Below are 19,957 nucleotides of genomic sequence, written 5' to 3'. Positions count from 1 at the left end.
ACTGATGGATTTGCATGGAAAATTTTATAAGAAAAAAAATTATTTACTTCGAAACCATCAATAATATTGAGCCAAAATTACTATATGAGTGGTAATTTGAGTGAAGGCCGAACCATCACTAATTTTCACAAAATAAAACATTTATGAAGAGGTGCTGTGTGGTCTCCAAGGACTTTCCAGTGAAAGGCTGGAGCAGGGAATCCAATACGACATAAATATCAAAGAAATATTGATTCCCCTGCTTTAGGGCCGGTACAGTATATCAACTTGCAAAGTCATTTCTGAAAACATAGACCTGCAATAGGACAATTGCATGCCTCCTAAGTTACTATAACGACTATGCTCATTTTGTTAATGTATAAATTTCATGTTCTTGCACCATAATTTAATTTTTCAATGTGCAAAGACAGTGCTTTAATATATTAGACAAGAAATCCCTCTGTCAAAATGCACTGTAAAAAGTACCAAAATGTTGAAGTCCTTTTTTTCAAGACTATACTGAATGAAGAAAATTAGTTTGCGCTCACTGTTACTGTTACAAGGAACATTTACAAGTGCAAATACTACACCCTTAAGTTTCACTGTACAAAACCAGATAGCCATTGTCTTTTCTTTTATGTTTAAAAGCACTGGTAGTCACCTATTTCCAGCTGGACCAACAAAACTGGTTCTAGTTTCCATTCAAACTTGGGTTAATTATACTGACAAGGTTCATTTAATTTCAGAATATACAATCATAATACTAAAAGAACACCATCGCAATGCTTACTTCTATCATCTCCAGTTTATTCCTATTAATGTCTAATGGTTCATCTATTACTGCTATGTTTGCATGAAGAAAAAGCTTCTTCAAATTGACACAACTCTCTGCTATCACCAGAATGTTTTGCGAGTGTAATACGCTGCAGTACATGGTAAATGAAGTTAACCGACTCCCACAAGTTTTTAAATATAGCTCCGAGCACCTACCCACAGGATGGTGCACGCCTGTGAAATATCGAACTTCAAGGTGCATAAGGTTTTGCAATTTATGGATTTCATTCAGATTTTCATCACACACTCGAATCTTGAGGTTCTCGATGAAAGGACACGAGTCTACTAAAAACTTCACTATGTCACCATCATCCCTCTGAACTCCAGACAAAGTATTATCAAGATGTGTCAATTTCAAACATCCTTTCCTTTTCCGAAAGAAAGACCGAGACTTTAACTTTCGCATTGAGGTACCCAATTCCTTATATCCAACAATTTCTAAATTCTGGAAAGAGCAGAGAACCACTGCCACATCCTCTGGGAGAATACTGCAATCTTGCACAAACAATTTTTCTAGTTTCCCACAACCTGGATAATCCTTGGACGGATATAAATAGCTCAGCCCATTACCCGTTACTCGGTTGTTGAAATTGAGGTTTAGGACTTTGAGGTTTGGGCAATGTGATCCCAAAACCTGAAGTATTTCATCAGAACACGACGGAAAAGTAGTTTTGTAGCGATGAGTTGAGAGATCTAGATGCGTGAGTTGGGACATTTCAGGTAAATGTTTTATTAGTTCGGCTTCAAACATGTCCAAGGAATCATGTTCCACATTTCCAATGTAAGTGAGTTCTGACAAGTGAACTTCAGTCAACCTGAAAGAGAAAATATTTTGAAATAATCAATTAAGCACAGCATATATATTCATTTAATCAAAGTTAAATAAGTTTTGAAGCTTTCTTCTCTGTAATTTTACTGCACTCACAAAATATGATTTCAAATTTGCTGAGGAGGGCTATGTTGAGCTCTATATTAATAATGAGTGTATGAGCACACTGATTTCTGCAAGTCAGTTATAAACCAAAGTGTTTCTCTTAACAATTAAGTAAAAATGTAGTGCTTAAGGAAATCAGCAAGAAAGAAGTGCCCTTTAATTTCTTAATAAATGCAGAATTCATTAATTAATTTTTGAAGAACTTCCTGATTATGGATGACTATTTTTGAGTTCTACAGCAGTAGGCAACAAATTATTGATGCGCTAATCCTGCTAAACATTTTACATATTTTCCTTTCTGTTAATTACAAGTAAATGTATGGAATTTGACTTTGAAATAACCTTTCTAAACTATTACTGATATTTATCACACTTTACTTATCAATAATGCTGAATTAACATGTATTTTATCCAGGAATACTGTATCTTCCTGTGCAATGTGGACATGGTTGTTGAAGCTTAACTGTATCAATGTTTAAGCAGCTAAGGGAGAGAGGGTCCTCCTTACCTGACACAAAATAATATTGCTCCTTTTTCCTTCAGCATTAGGAATAATGAGAAGTGGATGAGGTAGGGATGTCACAACTTTGTTAATTGAGCAGTCACAGGTTTATAGGATGGCCAAAGTACAATATTCACCACCCTCTGAAACTTTACTTTGTCTTTAGACGCCACACTCAGAAGCAAGTATATAATACTCTGAGCCTCTACAATGTTCACCCCCTGCAGACTAACAAGTGAACATGAAGGGGAGTTGCCTTGCTGTTGCCCCTATTGTAAAATTCCTACTGGCCTAAAAGAGATGGAAGCAACACCCTATTGAACTGGCCGGATGCAAGTGTCCCTCCAGATCCACATGCCTGTCAACTACCACTGAAGAAGTCCGGAAATTCATCTTGAACAACTTCGAGCACATTCCTCTCACTTCTGTCAGCAAGGCCAGGGTTCTCAGTGATGGAAGAACTGATGAGTACTCCATTGGAAAAAGAGTAAAGGGGGAACAGCCAAGGGCTGAAGAGGGTAGTAAGCAATTATCCTGAAGGACTCCCATTACCAAGGTCCAGCCATATGCCTCTGCTGGATTGTCTAAAGGCACAACAAAAAAACACCCTGAGGGTCGAAGCAAGAGCAGGCATCATCCTCATGGTGCCAAAACATGGAGCCAACACCAGCTAAGACAGGGACCTGAGCTGCTGCTCTGGGTGCCTGAGGCTCGAGGCCATGACACGGTCACTGCTCCAACCAGTCCATAAACCCTGGGGGCCCAGGTAAGGAACCGTGACATGGGGTCACAGCCTCAGCTACGTGCATCGGCCCAGGTGAGCCCAAACATGACGCCAATACCAGTCAACCTAGCCACCAGGGTAGCTGAGGGGGGAAACACCTATTCCACTTGGCTACCAAAGTAACCTGGGCCCCAAGCACTAAGACGCACGAGTCACAACAATGGGTCACAGCCCTTGCCAATGCATTGATAGGTAGTAGGTTGGCCAAGGGCACAAGCCACCTGTTTGAGATACTACCACAAGAGTGTTATTGGGTCCTTTGACAGGCCAGACAGTACTACATTGGATCCTTCTCTCTGGTTACGGCTCATTTTCCCTTTGCCTCCAATACACCAAATAGTCTGGTCTTTTCTTTATATATTCTCCTCTGTCCTCATACACCTGACAACACTGAGATTAGGAAACAATTCTTCTTCGTTCGAGTTAACAATTGTACTGTAATTGTTCAGTGGCTACTTTCCTCTTGATAAGGGAGAAAGGGACTCTTTAGCTAGGTTAAGCAGCTCTTCTAGGAAAAGGACACTCAAAATCAAAACATTGTTCTCTGGTCTTGGGTAGTTCCATAGCCTCTGTATCGTGATCTTTCACTGTCTTCGATTAGAGTTCTCTTGCATGAGAGTACACTCGGGGACACTATTCTATCTTATTTTCATTCCTCTTGTTTTTTAAAGGCTTAATAGTTTATACTGTATATAAAAGATAAATTTTTTTAAATGTTGTTACTGTTCTTAAAATATTTTATTTATTTCCTTATTTCCTTTCCTCACTGGGCTACTTCCCCTGTTGGAGCCCTTTGTGTGAAGGTATGAAGAAGTGTGACTCGTCCTAGAAAGTTGTTCTGAAGTTCTTTAGATGGAAACTTGTAGACTAGGACTTTTCCAATACCACCTCATCAGGGTATGGGGACGTAGCAGTATTAATATTAATACTAGGAACACAAGGGAGCATGGTTTACCTGCAGTGGTTTGAGGTCAGCTATGCAGAGAACCCAGGATGCTGCTTTACCCAAGGGAGGGGATGATGAAGAAAAGAATAAGGGCCAGTCAAACCTTTTCATTCATGCAGACTAAAACCGGGTAACAATGACCTCAACCTTCTGCTACTTGTCCACTAAGGAGCTTGAGGTTTTAAACCAGCGGTTGTGCTGCCACCACAGGACCAATAGAGCAAGTATCGAGCCTCCTGTGGGTCACGTCTTGCAGGTAGTGGGATGTGAACGTGGTCTGCCGTTTCCACACCCCAGCTTGAAGAACCTGCGTCACTGAAAAAATTTTTTTGAAGGCCAGGGACATAGCTGACCCTGACATCATATGCTCTGGGGCGACGTGACGGAGGGTGGTCTGGATTCAGCGCCAGGTCAATGACCCTGCGAATCCATGCAGAGATGGTGTTCTTGGTGACCCCCTCTTAGTCCTTTCTGTGCTGACGAATAGTGCTGGCACACAAGGACAGGCTGCGGCTGCTCTCCTAAGGTACAGCCTCAAGCTCCTTACAGGGCATAGTAAGAGATGGCAGGGAAAAAAAAAAGTCGGAGGCAGAAAAAGAACATGCAAGTTTTTTCTCTTTCCAACATCCCCTAAGGCTCTGCAAGCAGAGGCATAGAAACCAGAGAGACCCAGACAATGATGCTCCTTAAGGGGAGAAACTACAGGGGTTGCTTCAACAGGAATTTCAACACTGGAATACAATGTCACGGGGGAGGGGAGGCACATTTACAAGGAAGCAGAAGGCCCAAAGCACCCAGGCACAGATAAAGGGGGAGGCCTCTAAAATGTGGCAACTCGTCCTTTTGCCCCCTGAGCTGCCCTACACTCAGGGAGGGGAACCATTGCAGACATCGAAGGATTACTGTACCTGAAAGACTTAAGAAAGGCCAAACCTTCCTTTGGTTACACTCATCTTCAGTGGTAGCACAAACGAAGAAGAGCCTCCAACCTTCGATAAGGTGTGGCGAACAACGAGGAAACCCTATACGCCACCACAACCTGAAAGCCTCTAACATAGCTCCAAGGATTCCTTGCTTCAGACGCATAATCCCTGGACACCAAGCCAAAGGTGTAAGCACGGGAGTGGAGGTAGCAGAAGCACCCAATTAGTGGAATGAAGAAGCAAAGCTCTCTTCCTTCCCTCAAAGCATCGCCCGACACTGCAAGGAAGCCACGACCTACACTCAGCACACAGGGATGATTGCAAACAATCACTAGCAAGAAGCAGAGAGAATGTGAATTTACACAGGGATGATATCAAACAATCACTAGCAAGAAGCAGAGAGAATGTGAATCTACAGACGGTTTAACCAAAACCAGATGTAAAATCCATCCTCCCATGTACGATTGCCTTGCATCACATCATAACAATCAAGTCAGCTTTCACTTCCTGAAAGAAAAAGAAAATGAAAAGTACCTTTAGGGGCAAATCAGTATGTCTGTACTTGATGTGGTCAAAAGCATAAGTGAAGAGAATTTGACAGGCAAAGAGGGCAGGAGATGATTGCACTTATGTACTTCCACCTGTCGCTTAGCTACTTGTTAAAACAATTCTATGGCTGTCCAGCTTGCGCTTAAAATATATTCCCTACCACAAGGACAACGGTTTGTATTTCAAGTAGGAACAAAGCCAGATGAGGGTGCCAAAAAAGTATGTCTCTCTCTTCAGCAGCCAATGTCAAAGTGAAGGTTACGCTACCTAGTGAGTGGGGAGGGCCTACCCACGACCAACCAGCTTCTACTAACTATCACTACCTTGTTTAAAGTTTAAACAGCCACTTCCAGCTTTGCTGAAATCATACTCCTATTAAAGGTCAAAGGTTTAGATTACGGGTAGCAACAAATAAAGTTCATCATCAAGAACACTCAAGTGAGGCCACAACTATAACAGCTGGAATTTGTGGCAGAGTGCACAAAGTTGCAAACCTTCCATGACAGTGGTCAAAGACAAAGTGACTAAATATCATCAGGAGGGTGTACTCACCTAACAACCGTAAACTACCTTGTTACCAAGCTCCATAAACTGCATACAAAAACATTGGAAGATACTCCAAATTGGAAGACTATGGTTGTATCCTCATAAGAACAATTACCCGGTATATATCTTGTTTACACTTTCAGAAAACTAAATATGTTTTAACAATATGAGGTCAAACTTCAAAGGATCATGAATGGTTTATGAAAAATTTTGGTAAATACATTCTAAGTCAGAGTAAAATTCAACAAATATTTTCTCATATGACTTTCAAGACCTATCTAATTTCTCTATAACAAAATTTCCAGCTACAATTATGCAAAAAAAAAAAGATTACTGCATTTACCTAGGGTGAAGTAGTATACGCAAAAGACTTGATATTATTTCAGGTGAAGCACATGGTGAGTACAATGTACCAAGGAGTTCCATTACGCAAGTAAGCACATCCTGAATTATTATTGGAGGTGCATATCTGTACAGTAACTTCTGGATACTTTTTTCCTGGAAATATGTTATTTTCATTAGTAAAATAAATTTTTGAATATACTTACCCGATAATCATGTAGCTGTCAACTCTGTTGCCGACAGAAATCTACGGTCGGGATACGCCAGCGATCGCTATACAGGTGGGGGTGAACACAACAGCGCCATCTGTGGTCAGGTACTCCAGTACTTCTTGTCAACACCACCTCAATTTTTTCCTCGGTCCACTGGTTCTCTATGGGGAGGAAGGGTGGGTCAATTAAATCATGATTATCGGGTAAGTATATTCAAAAATTTATTTTACTAATGAAAATAACATTTTTCAATATTAATCTTACCCGATAATCATGTAGCTGATTCACACCCAGGGTGGTGGGTGGAGACCAGCATACATGTTAACAAAGAAGCTAAGTATCCCGTATTTTATTTTATTAGTTATTCAAAAAATAACATAAAATAAATAAGTACCTGGTAAGGAAGACGACTTGAACCATTACTCTGCCTTTATTAAGTACGTCTTCCTTACTGAGCGTAGCGGTCCTCTTAGGATGCTGAACGACTCTTAGGTGCTGAAGTATAAAGGGCTGCAACCCATACTAAAGGACCTCATCACAACCTTTAACCTCGGCGCTTCTCAAGAAAGAATTGACCACCCGCCAAATCAACAAGGATGTGGAAGGCTTCTTAGCCGACCGTACAACCCATAAAAAGTATTCAAGAGAAAGGTTAAAAAGGTTATGGGATTATGGGAATGTAGTGGCTGAGCCCCCGCCTACTACTGCATTCGTTGCTACGAATGGTCCCAGGGTGTAGCAGTTCTCGTAAAGAGACTGGACATCTTTGAGATAGAATGATGCGAACACTGACTTGCTTCTCCAATAGGTTGCATCCATAACACTCTGCAGAGAACAGTTCTGTTTGAAGGCCACTGAAGTAGCCACAGCTCTCACTTCATGTGTCCTTACCTTCAGCAAAGCAAGGTCTTCTTCCTTCAGATGAGAATGTGCTTCCCTAATCAGGAGCCTGAATAGGTAAGAAACTGAGTTCTTAGACCTTGGAAGAGAAGGCTTCTTGATAGCACACCATAAGGCTTCTGATTGTCCTCGTAAAGGTTATGACCTTTTAGATAGTACCTAAGAGCTCTAACTGGGCAAAGTACTCTCTCCAGTTCGTCCCCCACCAAGTTGGACAGGCTTGGGATCTCGAACGACTTAGGCCAAGGACGTGAAGGAAGCTCGTTTTAGCAAAAAACCGAGCTGCAAGGAACATGTAGCCGTTTCAGATGTGAAAACTATGTTCCTGCTGAAGGCATGGATCTCACTTACTCTTTTAGCTGTTGTCAAGCACACGAGGAAAAGAGTTTTTAATGTGAGGTCCTTAAAAGAGGCTGATTGGAGAGGTTCAAATCTTGATGACATAAGGAACTTTAGGACCACGTCTAGATTCCAGCCTGGAGTGGACAACCGACGTTCCTTTGAGGTCTCAAAAGACCTAAGGAGGTCCTGTAGATCTTTGTTGGTGGAAAGATCCAAGCCTCTGTGGCGGAAAACCGCTGCCAACATACTTCTGTAACCCTTAATCGTAGGAGCTGAAAGGGATCTTACGTTCCTTAGATGTAACAGGAAGTCAGCAATCTGGGTTACAGTGGTACTGGTTGAGGAAACTGCATTGGCCTTGTACCAGCTTCGGAAGACTTCCCCTTTAGACTGATAGACTCTGAGAGTGGATGTCCTCCTTGCTCTGGCAATCGCTCTGGCTGCCTCCTTCGAAAAGCCCCTAGCTCTTGAGAGTCTTTCGAAAGTCTGAAGGCAGTCAGACGAAGAGCGTGGAGGTTTGGGTGTACCTTCTTTACGTGAGGTAGACGTAGAATGTCCACTCCTAGAGGAAGAGTCCTGGGAATGTCGACCAGCCATTGCAGTACCTCTATGAACCATTCTCTCGCGGGCCAGAGCGGAGCCAACCAACGTCAGCCATGTCCCTTTGCGAGAGGCGAACTTCTGAAGTACCCTGTTGACAATCTTGAACGGCGGGAATGCATACAGGTCGAGATGGGACCAATCCAGCAGAAAAGCATCCACGTGAACTGCTGCTGGGTCTGGAATCGGAGAACAATACAACGGGAGCCTCTAGGTTATCGAGGTAGCGAACAGATCTATGGTTGGCTGACCCCACAGGGCCCAAAGTCTGCTGCAAACATTCTTGTGAAGGGTCCACTCTGTGGGGATGACCTGACCCTTCCGGCTAAGGCGATCTGCCATGACATTCATATCGCCCTGAATGAACCTCGTTACCAGCGTGAGCTTTCGATCTTTTGACCAGATGAGGAGGTCCCTTGCGATCTAGAACAACTTCCACGAATGAGTCCCTCCCTGCTTGGAGATGTAAGCCAAGGCTGTGGTGTTGTCAGAGTCCACCTCCACCACCTTGTTAAGCTGGAGGGACTTGAAGTTTATCAAGGCCAGATGAACCGCCAACAGCTCCTTGCAATAGATGTGAAGTGTCCTTAGCTCCTGATTCCATGTTCCCGAGCATTCCTGTCCGTCCAAAGTCGCACCCCAGCCCGTGTCTGATGCGTCAGAGAAGAGACGGCGGTCGGGTTTCTGAACAGCCAAAGGTAGACTTCCTTGAGAAGAAAGCTGTTCTTTCACCACGTGAGAGTAGACCTCCTCTCTTCGGAAACAGGAACTGAGACCGTCTCTAGCGTCATGTCCTTTATCCAGTGAGCCGCTAGATGATACTGAAGGGGGCGGAGGTGGCGTCTCCCTAACTCGATGAACAGGGCCAGCGATGAAAGTGTCCCTGTTAGACTCATCCACTACCTGACTGAGCATCGGTTCCTTCTCAGCATGCTCTGGATGCATTCTAGGGCTTAGTAGATCCTTGGGGCCGACGGAAAAGCCCGAAAAGCTCGACTCTGAAGATCCATACCCAGGTAGACAATGGTCTGGGATGGGACGAGCTGGGACTCCTCAAAATTGACCAGGAGGCCCAGTTCCTTGGTCAGATCCATAGTCCATCTGAGAATCTCCAGACAGCGACGACTTGTGGGAGCTCTTAAAAGCTAGTCGTCTGACGGAGCCGGACACAAGATCATGGTACTGCTGCACAGTCTGTGAACTGTCAACCATGGGGAAGCGAGGAAGTACAGCGACAACCCGAAGCTGTCTAGACTGTCTGGGTCGTACAGACAACTCCTTATCGGGTTGCTGAGGTTGCCGCACTGCGTCACAACAAGTCACTTCTGCTGGTTGTTGAACGTCTTCCCAGTGACACACTGACTCCGTAAACAAAAAATCCTCTAACAAGGACTAAGCTTGGACTGCATGTCTTGCAACAAAGCTCAAGGTCTATGGGAGCAGGTGTGGTAACAGACGGGGTTAGCGACTGAAGTGGAACCATTACCCTCCCTGGAAGCATGTTATGCTTAAATAAAAGTCCATAGGAGGCTAAGCAGCTAAAGGCTCCTCTCCAAATGACAGAGTCCTCAAGGGAATATCAGAAGGAGGGAGAATAGCACTTTCTCATCTACAGGAACCATATCCGAGAAAAGCTAAGTTCTCTCAGTGAGGGTTTCACTGGTGCAAAAGCAGCAGACTAGAAGGCAACGTTATGAAACTGCTTGACAGTCTAGTGAGTTGGCAACAACCAAAGATGTGTGACTGAGGAGCATGCGGTAAGGTATGCAGAGCATGCTGTATGCAGAGCATGCTGTATGTAGAGCATGCTGTAAGGTAAGCAGAGCATGTTGCATGGCGTGCGGCTTATGCTGCATGGGATGAGGCTCATGCTGCATGGGATGAGGCTTATGCTGCATGGTATGAGGCTCATGCTGCATGGGATGAGGCTCATGCTGCAAGGGATGAGGCTCATGCCGCATGCGTTGAGGAGGATGCCGCATAGTATGAGGCTCCTGCCTCATGGGTTGAGGCGGTTGCCGCATAGCATGAGGCTCCTGCCTCATGGTTTGAGGAGGATGCCGCATAGCATGAGGCTCCTCATAGCATGAGACTCCTACCTCATGGGTTGAGGAGGATGCCGCATAGCATGAGGCTCCTGCCTCATGGGTTGAGGAGGATGCCGCATAGCATGAGGCTCCTGCCTCATGGGTAGAGGAGGTTGCCGCATAGCATGAGGCTCCTGCCTCATGGGTTGAGGAGGATGCCGCATAGCATGGGGCTCCTCATAGCATGAGGTCCCTGCCTCATGGGTTGAGGAGGATGCCGCATAGCATGAGGCTCCTCATAGCATGAGGCTCCTGCCTCATAGGTTGAGGAGGATGCCGCATAGCATGAGGCTCCTGCCTCATGGTTTGAGGAGGATGCCGCATAGCATGAGGCTCCTCATAGCATGAGGCTCCTGCCTCATGGTTAGAGGAGGTTGCCGCATAGCATGAGGTTCCTGCCTCAAGAGTTGCGTCTGCCTCAAGGGTTGAGGAGGTAGCTGCGCAGAGAGAGGCTCTTGCCTCAAGAGTTGAGGCGGTTGCCGCATAGCATGAGGCTGCTGCCTCAAGGATGGTGGAGGTTGCCGCAACGCATGAGGCTGCTGCCTCAAGGATGGAGGAGGTTGCCGCAATGCATGAGGCTCCTGCCTCATGGTTAGAGGAGGTTGCTGCAAAGCATGAGGCTCCTGCCTCAAGGGTTGAGGAGGTTGCCGCATAGCAAGAGGCTCCTGCCTCAAGGAAAGTGGAGGTTGCTGCATAGCGCTGGTACCTGGCAACTCCCAATGCGGCAGCTCACGCATGGAGGCAGGAGGAGCCTCAACATCATACGTCTGGCAGGGTGGACTGCGCAGAGGTGGAGGAGCGCTCGCAGGAGGAGGTGTGCTAACCTTCTCTGCCTGAAACTCCTGCATCAACACCGCAAGCTGAGACTGCATTGTCTGCAGCATAGACCACTAGAGTCTAAGAAAGACAACAACAAACGGAGCTACTGTCCGTTGAGACTGAGGGTCTAAAACAGCTGGTGCGGCAACAGACGGAGTTACTGCCTGTTGCGGTACCACCTTGCCTCTCTGGGAGGTGTGCAGTTGTCGTACTGCAGCAAGTCCGAACTGACCCAGTGCTAATGGCTCCACCTAGGAGTTGGACTTGCGCGGAAGGGACCGACTTGCACTTAAAAGCTGCAAGATTTGGTCCATGGTTTCTGCGAGAAACCTCTTCCGCAGACGAGGAATAAATGGGCTCTCTCGTCTTTGTGTGGGTGGGGTGATCACGTCGGCTACGTGAGTTGGTTACACCCGAAACCACGGAGGGAAACGTCTGTTCGTCGATCAAGGCCTGATGAACCCATAAGTCCTTCGACGTTACTTCTCCCCTGGGCTTGGGAGCTTGTAAGAGGTCCCAGACTAGGCGAACAACTGGCACGAACAGACGAACCCTCGAACGCAACACTGTAACACTTTGCGCTTATCACTTTATCACTTTTGATTTTCTGTTTGCACTTATTTCACTGAACTCGAAACTTTAAGTGGTTTGTACCTGAAACACGCAATTCTATCCTTCATTAAAAGTTAGTAATTGCGAAAACAGTATTACAATGTAACAGAAAAACATAATGAAAGATAAATAATTCAGTGGCTGGAAAAGAGACTAAACACTAGATCAAATAAACTACGTTTAAAATCTCTCACCGCATAAAGCCTGGGAACAAGAATAAAACTCTAGAAACGTTTACCTTCTTCCCCTAAAGAGACTAGGGAGAAGAGCAAAAACGATAACAACGTTACCCGCTTGAACGAAACGTTTATCCTCCTCTCTCTCCCTCCGTCTCTATCTCTCTCTCTCTCTCTCTTGACTTAGAACCTGAGAGATGAGCCCAATTATATATATCGTTAAAACATATTATTGTTAAAGGAAAAAAACTGAAAGATTTCCCAAATAAAAAGTTCCTTTATTAGAATTAAAACCATTTAAGCTAAGAAAGAATGAACAAAACGCTAGAATCGGTTTACTCTTACTGCAACGTGACACCGTGAATACTCTCTCTCTATCGTAACGATAGAGCGCAAGTTGAACGTGCTGAACGTCAACAACTGCAGAGACAAAACAAAACGTTAGTTCAACGTTGAAAACAGTACGAGACTATCAAAGAAATTCTTTCAAAAACATTAAAATAGCATAATATGTTAACAGGTAAAAACGAAATGACGGGCTCAATGTTAATTAACTTCGGTTCCAAGAAAAGACCGCCTACTATTAGGAAAGGTCGAATATAAACAAATATAAAAATTAATTTTAATAAGTTTATAATAAAAGGAAGTTAATCGAAGAGGCCTATAAAAGGCGGAGAGATATAAAATAAATCTATAACTTTTGTTAAGCAAAATTAAGAAAGAGAGTCTATACTCTCTTCGACACCAACACTTCCGTCTAAGGGAAGGGTCGGCCATTAAAAGTGAAAGAGAGTTCATACTCTCTTCGTCACCAAAATTAAATCAAAAATTAAATCAAATTAATTCCAAAAACTTGCTAAGCTAATGATAAAGATTCCTGAATAGCGAAGGCTAAACTCTAGAGCAAATACATCACCAAATCGTGAGCAATAACTCCAGAATCAACAGCGTATCCATGTAGGTCTAGCCGGAGGCACGACAGAGGAAAAATTGAGGTGGTGTTGACAAGAAGTACTGGAGTACCTGACCACAGATGGCGCTGTTGTGTTCACCCCCACCTGTATAGCGATCGCTGGCGTATCCCGACCGTAGATTTCTGTCGGCAACAGAGTTGACAGCTACATGATTATCGGGTAAGATTAATATTGAAAAACAAAAAATTTTAGTATCTACAGTATATATTACAAGAAGAGGAAATTATTGATAAAGAAATAAAATTTTTTAAATAATTTATATTTTTCCTAGCTATACAAACCTAAGTCATTTAAATGGGTTACTCAAAAGTCAAGTGTTCTATGACCAGACAATAAAAAAGAAAATGGGGTTCAATTGCAACTATAACTTGTTACTTAGCAACTCAGGTTCTGGGCAGTGTTACGTACAGTTGTGATGCAAGCTCCACTCTATCTTGGTCAAGACTTGGCTGAAATGACTCAGGTTTGTATAGCTATGAAAAATACAAATCATTTTAAAATTTGATGTTTATTCCTATGCGGATACAAACTTCTGAGTCCTTTAAATGGGAGTCTTCCTTAGGTGGGAGGAAGTCTCCGTAAGAGGCTGTCACTCGCTCTAATACATTGACAATAGATGGAAAATGCTTTATGCAACATTCAAAAAGTATGTACTGTACTGTATATGACGAGAGTCCAACCAGCTTGTGAAGAGGCTGGGTTGTCGTGTCAGAACCCTGTAAGTCCAGACCAAGGTAGAGGTGAAGCTGTACAAAATCTGGGCATCAAAAACAATTATGACAAAAATTTATTCATAATTAAAACCTGTTATTCTTACCTAAATTAGGGTGTGACCCAAACAAGTACAGTATTCCAGGTCAACATCTTGCGAGTAAGTTCAGACGTGATCCACATTTCACACCCTTATAGTACAGAGAATAACTGTAGTGATAAAGGGTTAGGAGTCCAGTAGGAGCTTAAATTAAATTACTTGAGCCGCAACAATAAGACCTAAGGAGAATGTGTCTAAAGACCTGCACTAAGAACTCCGGATGCTGAGCAATTCTTGCAGAAAGCTAGGGTTGCGGCAAGTCCCCTGACATCATGTGCTCAAAGGGGGTCGCTACCAACGCTTCCCCTGAGGATTTATATCCTCTCATAATGGTCTCACGCAACCAAAAATAAATAGTGGTCTTAGATATTTACCTTTTTGGAGCAGCTTGTGCTTATAAATAGGCTATGAATTTTAGGCCTAAGAGAGGTAGTTCTCTTCAGATATTTTCTGGCTGCTCTTACGGAACTGAGTAACATTATCTAGATCATCAGTTACCTCTTTGAGAAAAGATTGTGAAAGGGTCAAATCTAGAGTTAAGTATACCCGGATTTTGTGTCTTTAGCCACAAACTGAGGAACAAAAGACAAGAGTAGTTCTCTCTGCCTTTTAGAATGAGAAGTAAGATAAAACCGACCGCGTAATTCACACACTCTCTTGGCCAAGGAAAAGGCAAGGAGGAAGACAGTCTTCAGGGTAAGAGATAGGCAGTAAACGGCCCCGTGGAACTTTTTTAAGTGTGGTTGGCATACCAGGTTTGGCCATTCTGGGAGTTCTCTCAGAATTTCTGTGAGAAGTTCTAGCAGGTCTGGATACCACTCCCTGTGGAGCCACTTTGGGGCTACTAGCATTACTCTGACTTCTTGGGATGTTCATATTTTGTTAAGTGCCTGGCAAAGACAGAACGGAGGAGAGCAGTAAAAGTCCAGTCTGTCCCATGATGCTGGAAAGCATCTCCCATTGCTGCAGCTGTGGAAACTTGGCGTTCAGGTGAGTGGCCAACATGTCTTAGTGACGTGAACCCGACAAAGTCAAAAGATTCTTTGCCAAGAGGAGATGCAGAGACTTCGCAATGACATTCCTCGCCAAGAGGGACACAACATTGGTCTGTCCCCATCGATGGATTTCCACTGTCAGCTGACATAGCAAGTGGGAGACAGAGCCTCCTTATTTGAAGATATAAATCACTGCTGTGAAGTTGTCACTTATCAGTACCACAGAGTGACATATGAGAATCTCCGCGTCTACAAGAATTGGAGGAGTGATAGGTACGCTGCTTTCATTTCCAGGCAATTGATATAAAAGGCCTTGTCTTCCTGGGACCATAGACTTAAAATCTGTTCCTTTTACAGGTAAGCGCCCCATCCCTGGCAAAGGGGCTATAGAGGAAGTCTTAGATGACTGCCCAGGGGTGCAGGGGGGTCGGATGTTTGTGACAACTGGCTGTTCAGAGCCCATTGCACTCAGCAAAGATGCAAACTGCCAAACGTGACCAGTTTCTCAAATGAGGTGAGGTGTCCCTGAATCTTCAGCCTAGAGCGAGCTGGGAGCGGTTCCCCTACCAAGAAAGGTTCTGCCACTTTCTTGAATCTTGCTACCCTGTTGGCAACTAGAAACGGTCTGGCTCAGGCCAAGTCGATTTTCAAGCTGAGAGACGAGGCTGGATTTCTAACTCCTTACAAAAGTAGACAAGGAGTTCTCTACGCTTTGCAAGCAAAGCTTGAGACTGCCAGAAAAAGCCATTCATATAGATACCTCAGGAGCCTAATGCCCATGCCAAGAGCCCAGGCTGAAACAAGAGCAAAGATCCTGGTAAAGACCTGAAATGTGGAGAAGCCGAAGCACAGCACCTTGAAGTGGAAGATTCTGAAGGGGAACCTTAGATACTTCCTTGATCCCGGATGTACAGGGACCTGAAAGCATACATCTTTCAGGTGTAAGGTCAAAAGGAAGTAGTTTTCCTGATGGCCTGAAGAACAGTGGCTGGAGTCTCCATTTTGAACCTTGTTTGTAACGCAAACAGGTTCAAATGAGACAAGTCTATGACGGGTATCCAGCCCTCGTCAGCTTCTCAACTAAAAAGAAATAGCTGAGGAAGTCTGGGCAGTCATCTAAGACTTCCTCTATAGCCCCTTTGGCCAACATCTTGGACAATTTCTCTTGTAGGAGGAGGTCCTTTGCAGATCCTCTAAAATACAATGGTCGGACCGTCAGAGTCGGAGTCAGAGGGGGTAGACGGTCTACAAATGGGACTCAATACCCTGAACATAGAACTTCTACAGTTCAGGGATCAGCCCTGAGGAATTGCCATTTGTGCCAATGGCTTTTTAGGCATCCCCTTCCCGGTGGTAAGCTGGAGGATTTGTTCACCCTAACGGGAGTCCCAACAGCCACAATTCCTTTGACCAGAAAGGTTTCCTCTATGGTGAAAGGTGGGCTGAGGGTCTTGTCTCCTGAGCTGCTGAAAGTCTGTAGGAGAGAGTAAGCATCTCTGCTGGTTAGCCTGTTTAAGAGGAGAGTTTCTTTGATAATGTTGAGGGGCAGGCATCCTTGGGCCAAAGCTCTCCTCATGAAGGATGAATGGCTCATATTTCCTGCCTTTTCAATGGGTGTGGTAATGTCTGAAGGACGAAACAGTGGGGAAATCCACAGGTTTGGAATTCCTTATACGAAATACGTCCCAAGGAGATCCCTGTTTTGAGCATTTAGCTAAGACTGCATCACGTCTTTTAAGGATGCAGTTGCCCCATAAGGAAACAGTCTGGTGTAAGAGGAACTGTAGCACCTTCGCTCCCGATTTCAAAAGATTTGGAAAGTGTCACATGACATTATCCTTCCACAACTCTTCTGTGACTGCAAAGCGAGACACTGACCCCTGACCAGTGATCACGCCAAGAGTAGGCCTGAATAGCAGACATAGCTGCTACCTCCATATTCTACATCTCCAATCCTCAGAAGATGGAGGAGAGGTTAGAAAACTTGTCGCTTGGAACACTGAGTACCAAGTTGGCAACGTCAAGATCTATAGGTAAAGGACTCGGAGTAGTGACAGAATTGATATAAAATTGGAGGCAACTTTGAGGATCTACTTGCTTTGAGTAAATTCTCAGGAGCTGAGACTTGGGTATTAAACATGTCCAGCATATCATTAGTCTGGTTTGAGAGTACTATGTCGGACCAGATTGTGGAAAGATGTTGTCAATGACACAATGTCTGTCACCTATTTGTGAGTGACAAGGAACCCCGAGGAGGGCCACATTACCTGAGCTGGTGCCGGTGCATGCAATGGATTCCAGGGAGTCATCAATCATGACAAGATCTTGATCCTGCTGAATAGGCTCTTGTTTCAGTGTAATTAGCTGTTCACTTTTGGGGGATCACCAGAAGACTTAATCTTCCCTCAAACGTCCTTCATTTCTCTAGCGACATTCTGTGAATGGAGAGAAGAGGAGACAAAGAAAGACTGGGAGGAATCGTACTCATTCCTGGATTAATTATCTCTCGTTGCACTTGGTCTTAAAGTCAGGCTTGCGTACAGGAGACCTAATGTTTTGGGTCTTCCACGAAGAAGACTTCACTGGCAATCTATCACTAAGGAAGGAATCGCCTGATCTGCACTGGGTCTTTCTTTCCTGAGGGAAGTGAGAATGTGAGGACCGAGAGAGTAAGTTTTGCTTTTGGGAATTGTGATTTCAACGATTTACTGCCCCACTGGTTCACGAGTTTGTGACCGTGACTACTTGTCACATTTACGAGATATATACTTAATAGGTGAAAAAAATGAAATACTTTGTGCATGTACAGGAGAACGCGATCGAGGCAACAATTGTGTGTTCATCTTGCTGATCGTGCGCATGCCTTTGTACGTGAGCATGACTGTGATTTTGCGCGTTCTGGCAATTGTGCATGTGTTGTTCACAAGTTGGTGATCATGGTATTGGCAGGCATGCTGGGGTAACCACACTCATAAAGATGATCATGCACATAAAGCATGAATACCAGGTGATACACAAAGTACTCATGTGCGTGGCGAGTCATGACAAGTTCTCTTTCTAGTAGGCGATTGTTCCAGCAATCATGCCCGTGAAGACACTCTTAAGAATCAAGAGTCATGGACAAATGGTTTCTTCTTACAGGCCTCACCAGATTGTAAAGGAGTGAATACCTTCATATAAAGTTGGTGAATGCATAGCACAAACAGAGTTCTTCATACATAGGGATGCTGTTCATTGTAGCCAGGAATACGATCGTGAGCGTCAGGATAGGTCTTCGGAGCAGTTCTAGGATATTGTGTTTATCTGGGTGTTTATGCATATGACGATGAAGTGAGCAAGGCTTCTGGGGAACTTTCCTAGGCAGAAGAGGGACTAGAGTATAGCTCTAAGTCCTGACCAGTGGTACTCGAGCCAATTCTTGGATGATATTTGGCACCTGAGGAAAGGGCATGTTTCTTAGAACCTCGTACCTCAGCACTTCCCAAGGGAGAGCTTTGGTAAAATTCTACTCTTCCTATGAAACCATGCAAAGGAATTGGGAGGAGACTCGAGGCACTCTCCAGGTCGGTCGTCCTGTGCTTCGGAGAACTTTTCTCCTTCCTGATGGTAGGCAGCTCCTCAGCAGGGGAATAAGAAGGCGTATGAAAAGACGTAGCAAGGGAAACAAGAGGTGCAGGAACAGACGAAGTAGGGGAAAAAGAAGGTGCAGGAACAGACAAAGCAGGGGAAACAGAAGGTTCAGGAAGGCTAAACAGGAGAAAAGAAGGTGCCGGAAAAGACAAAGCAGGGGAAGGGAAGTAACTATGCTTCCCATTCACCAATGTCGAGGGTTTTCTGGCTGTATTCAGATTCTCTGATACAAGCGACGGGGACTTATCTGTGGCAGCAGACAAGGACACATCACAATACAACTCCTGTCTTGCTCAAGGAACTTCCTGAGGAAAGGGCAGCGACTCCACTCTTCTTACTTCTTCCGACAGACTAAGCCTTGGAGGGAAAAGAAAAACCTGCAGCAGACTCTGAACCCAAAGTTGAGACGAAGGAGCTCAAGAGTTTCTTAGGCATCAGCTTGGGCATTGCCAAGACAGACTCTAAAGAATCTCTCTTTGACTTCTTCCTCTTATTTACAAACTCAATCCACTCCCAACATTCAGAACAGGTGGAATCCTGTAGACAACCATGGACCCTATAGAAACTACATAGATGATGAGGGCTGAACTCCAGTTTATTCGTGTAAAGTCCACATCCTTGGCCGGGTTTACCAGAATATAACCGCATGCCTAACCACGGAGCCAACATCATCAACAGCAAACGCACTGCAAACCAACTGGAAAGAGAAAGCAAACCGTAAATCAAGCCAAATTTGGACGATGAGAAGTACGTCTGTACAGAACAGCGGACGAAGTCAAAGTGAAGGTAACTTAACTACCCGACAGCCAACTGTGTTTACCTAGTTTAAAAGCTTAATGGCCATTTCCAGTTTCACTTAAATCATACTCCTATTGAAGACTGACGGTTTGTACTACGTACAGGAACAAACTAAAATTATTCCAAAAATGAAAGTAAGTTAGGACATCCAATGTAAATCTTTGCAAGGACAATTATTTCATTCTCTAAATATACTTACTCGACCTAAATCTGGACATGACAGTAGTTGGTTTATAATCATGTCACTTGTTGCAATCACACATGACAAACGAAGCCGTTTTGGTTGGCGTTGAGAAGGCATGGTTTGCACATTTGGTGGCTACATGAGCAACAGAAACTGGAAAAAAGTTCATAATTAGTATAACAGTAAAATATATTTGTAATTTCTTGTAAACATGTTATTTTTATTAGTAAAATAAATTTTTGAATATACTTACCCGATAATCATGTAGCTGTCAACTCCGTTGCCCGACAGAATTCTATGGAGGGATACGCCAGCTATCACAATACTAGAAGGGGGTGTATTTACCAGCGCCACCTGTGGCCAGGTACTCAAGTACTTCTTGTTGACACCTCCTCAATTATTCCTCGGTCCACTGGTTCTTTATGGGGAGGAAGGGAGGGTCGATTAAATCATGATTATCGGGTAAGTATATTCAAAA

General features: G+C 44.2%; 1 protein-coding gene across 3 annotated transcripts in view; it reads right to left on the bottom strand.

The window, feature by feature from the left end:
* Positions 1-19,957, bottom strand: part of LOC137623379 (uncharacterized) — a 130,507-nt gene that overhangs the window by 27,770 nt on the left and 82,780 nt on the right. For all 3 annotated transcript variants that reach the window (XM_068354219.1, XM_068354216.1, XM_068354213.1), the window contains exons 2-4: positions 19,495-19,632; positions 6,341-6,495; positions 770-1,628 (exon numbers count right to left, since the gene is read on the bottom strand). In XM_068354219.1, the coding sequence (XP_068210320.1) occupies positions 770-1,628; positions 6,341-6,495; positions 19,495-19,596 (1,116 nt within the window). In that variant the 5' untranslated portion in view covers positions 19,597-19,632. The remainder of the gene's footprint in view (positions 1-769; positions 1,629-6,340; positions 6,496-19,494; positions 19,633-19,957) is intronic.

This window comes from Palaemon carinicauda, chromosome 2 (genome assembly GCF_036898095.1).
Source record: "Palaemon carinicauda isolate YSFRI2023 chromosome 2, ASM3689809v2, whole genome shotgun sequence".
NCBI lineage: Eukaryota > Metazoa > Arthropoda > Malacostraca > Decapoda > Palaemonidae > Palaemon > Palaemon carinicauda.
The sequence above is the reverse complement of the archived record's forward strand: the minus strand, read 5'-3'. Positions and strand labels throughout refer to the sequence as shown.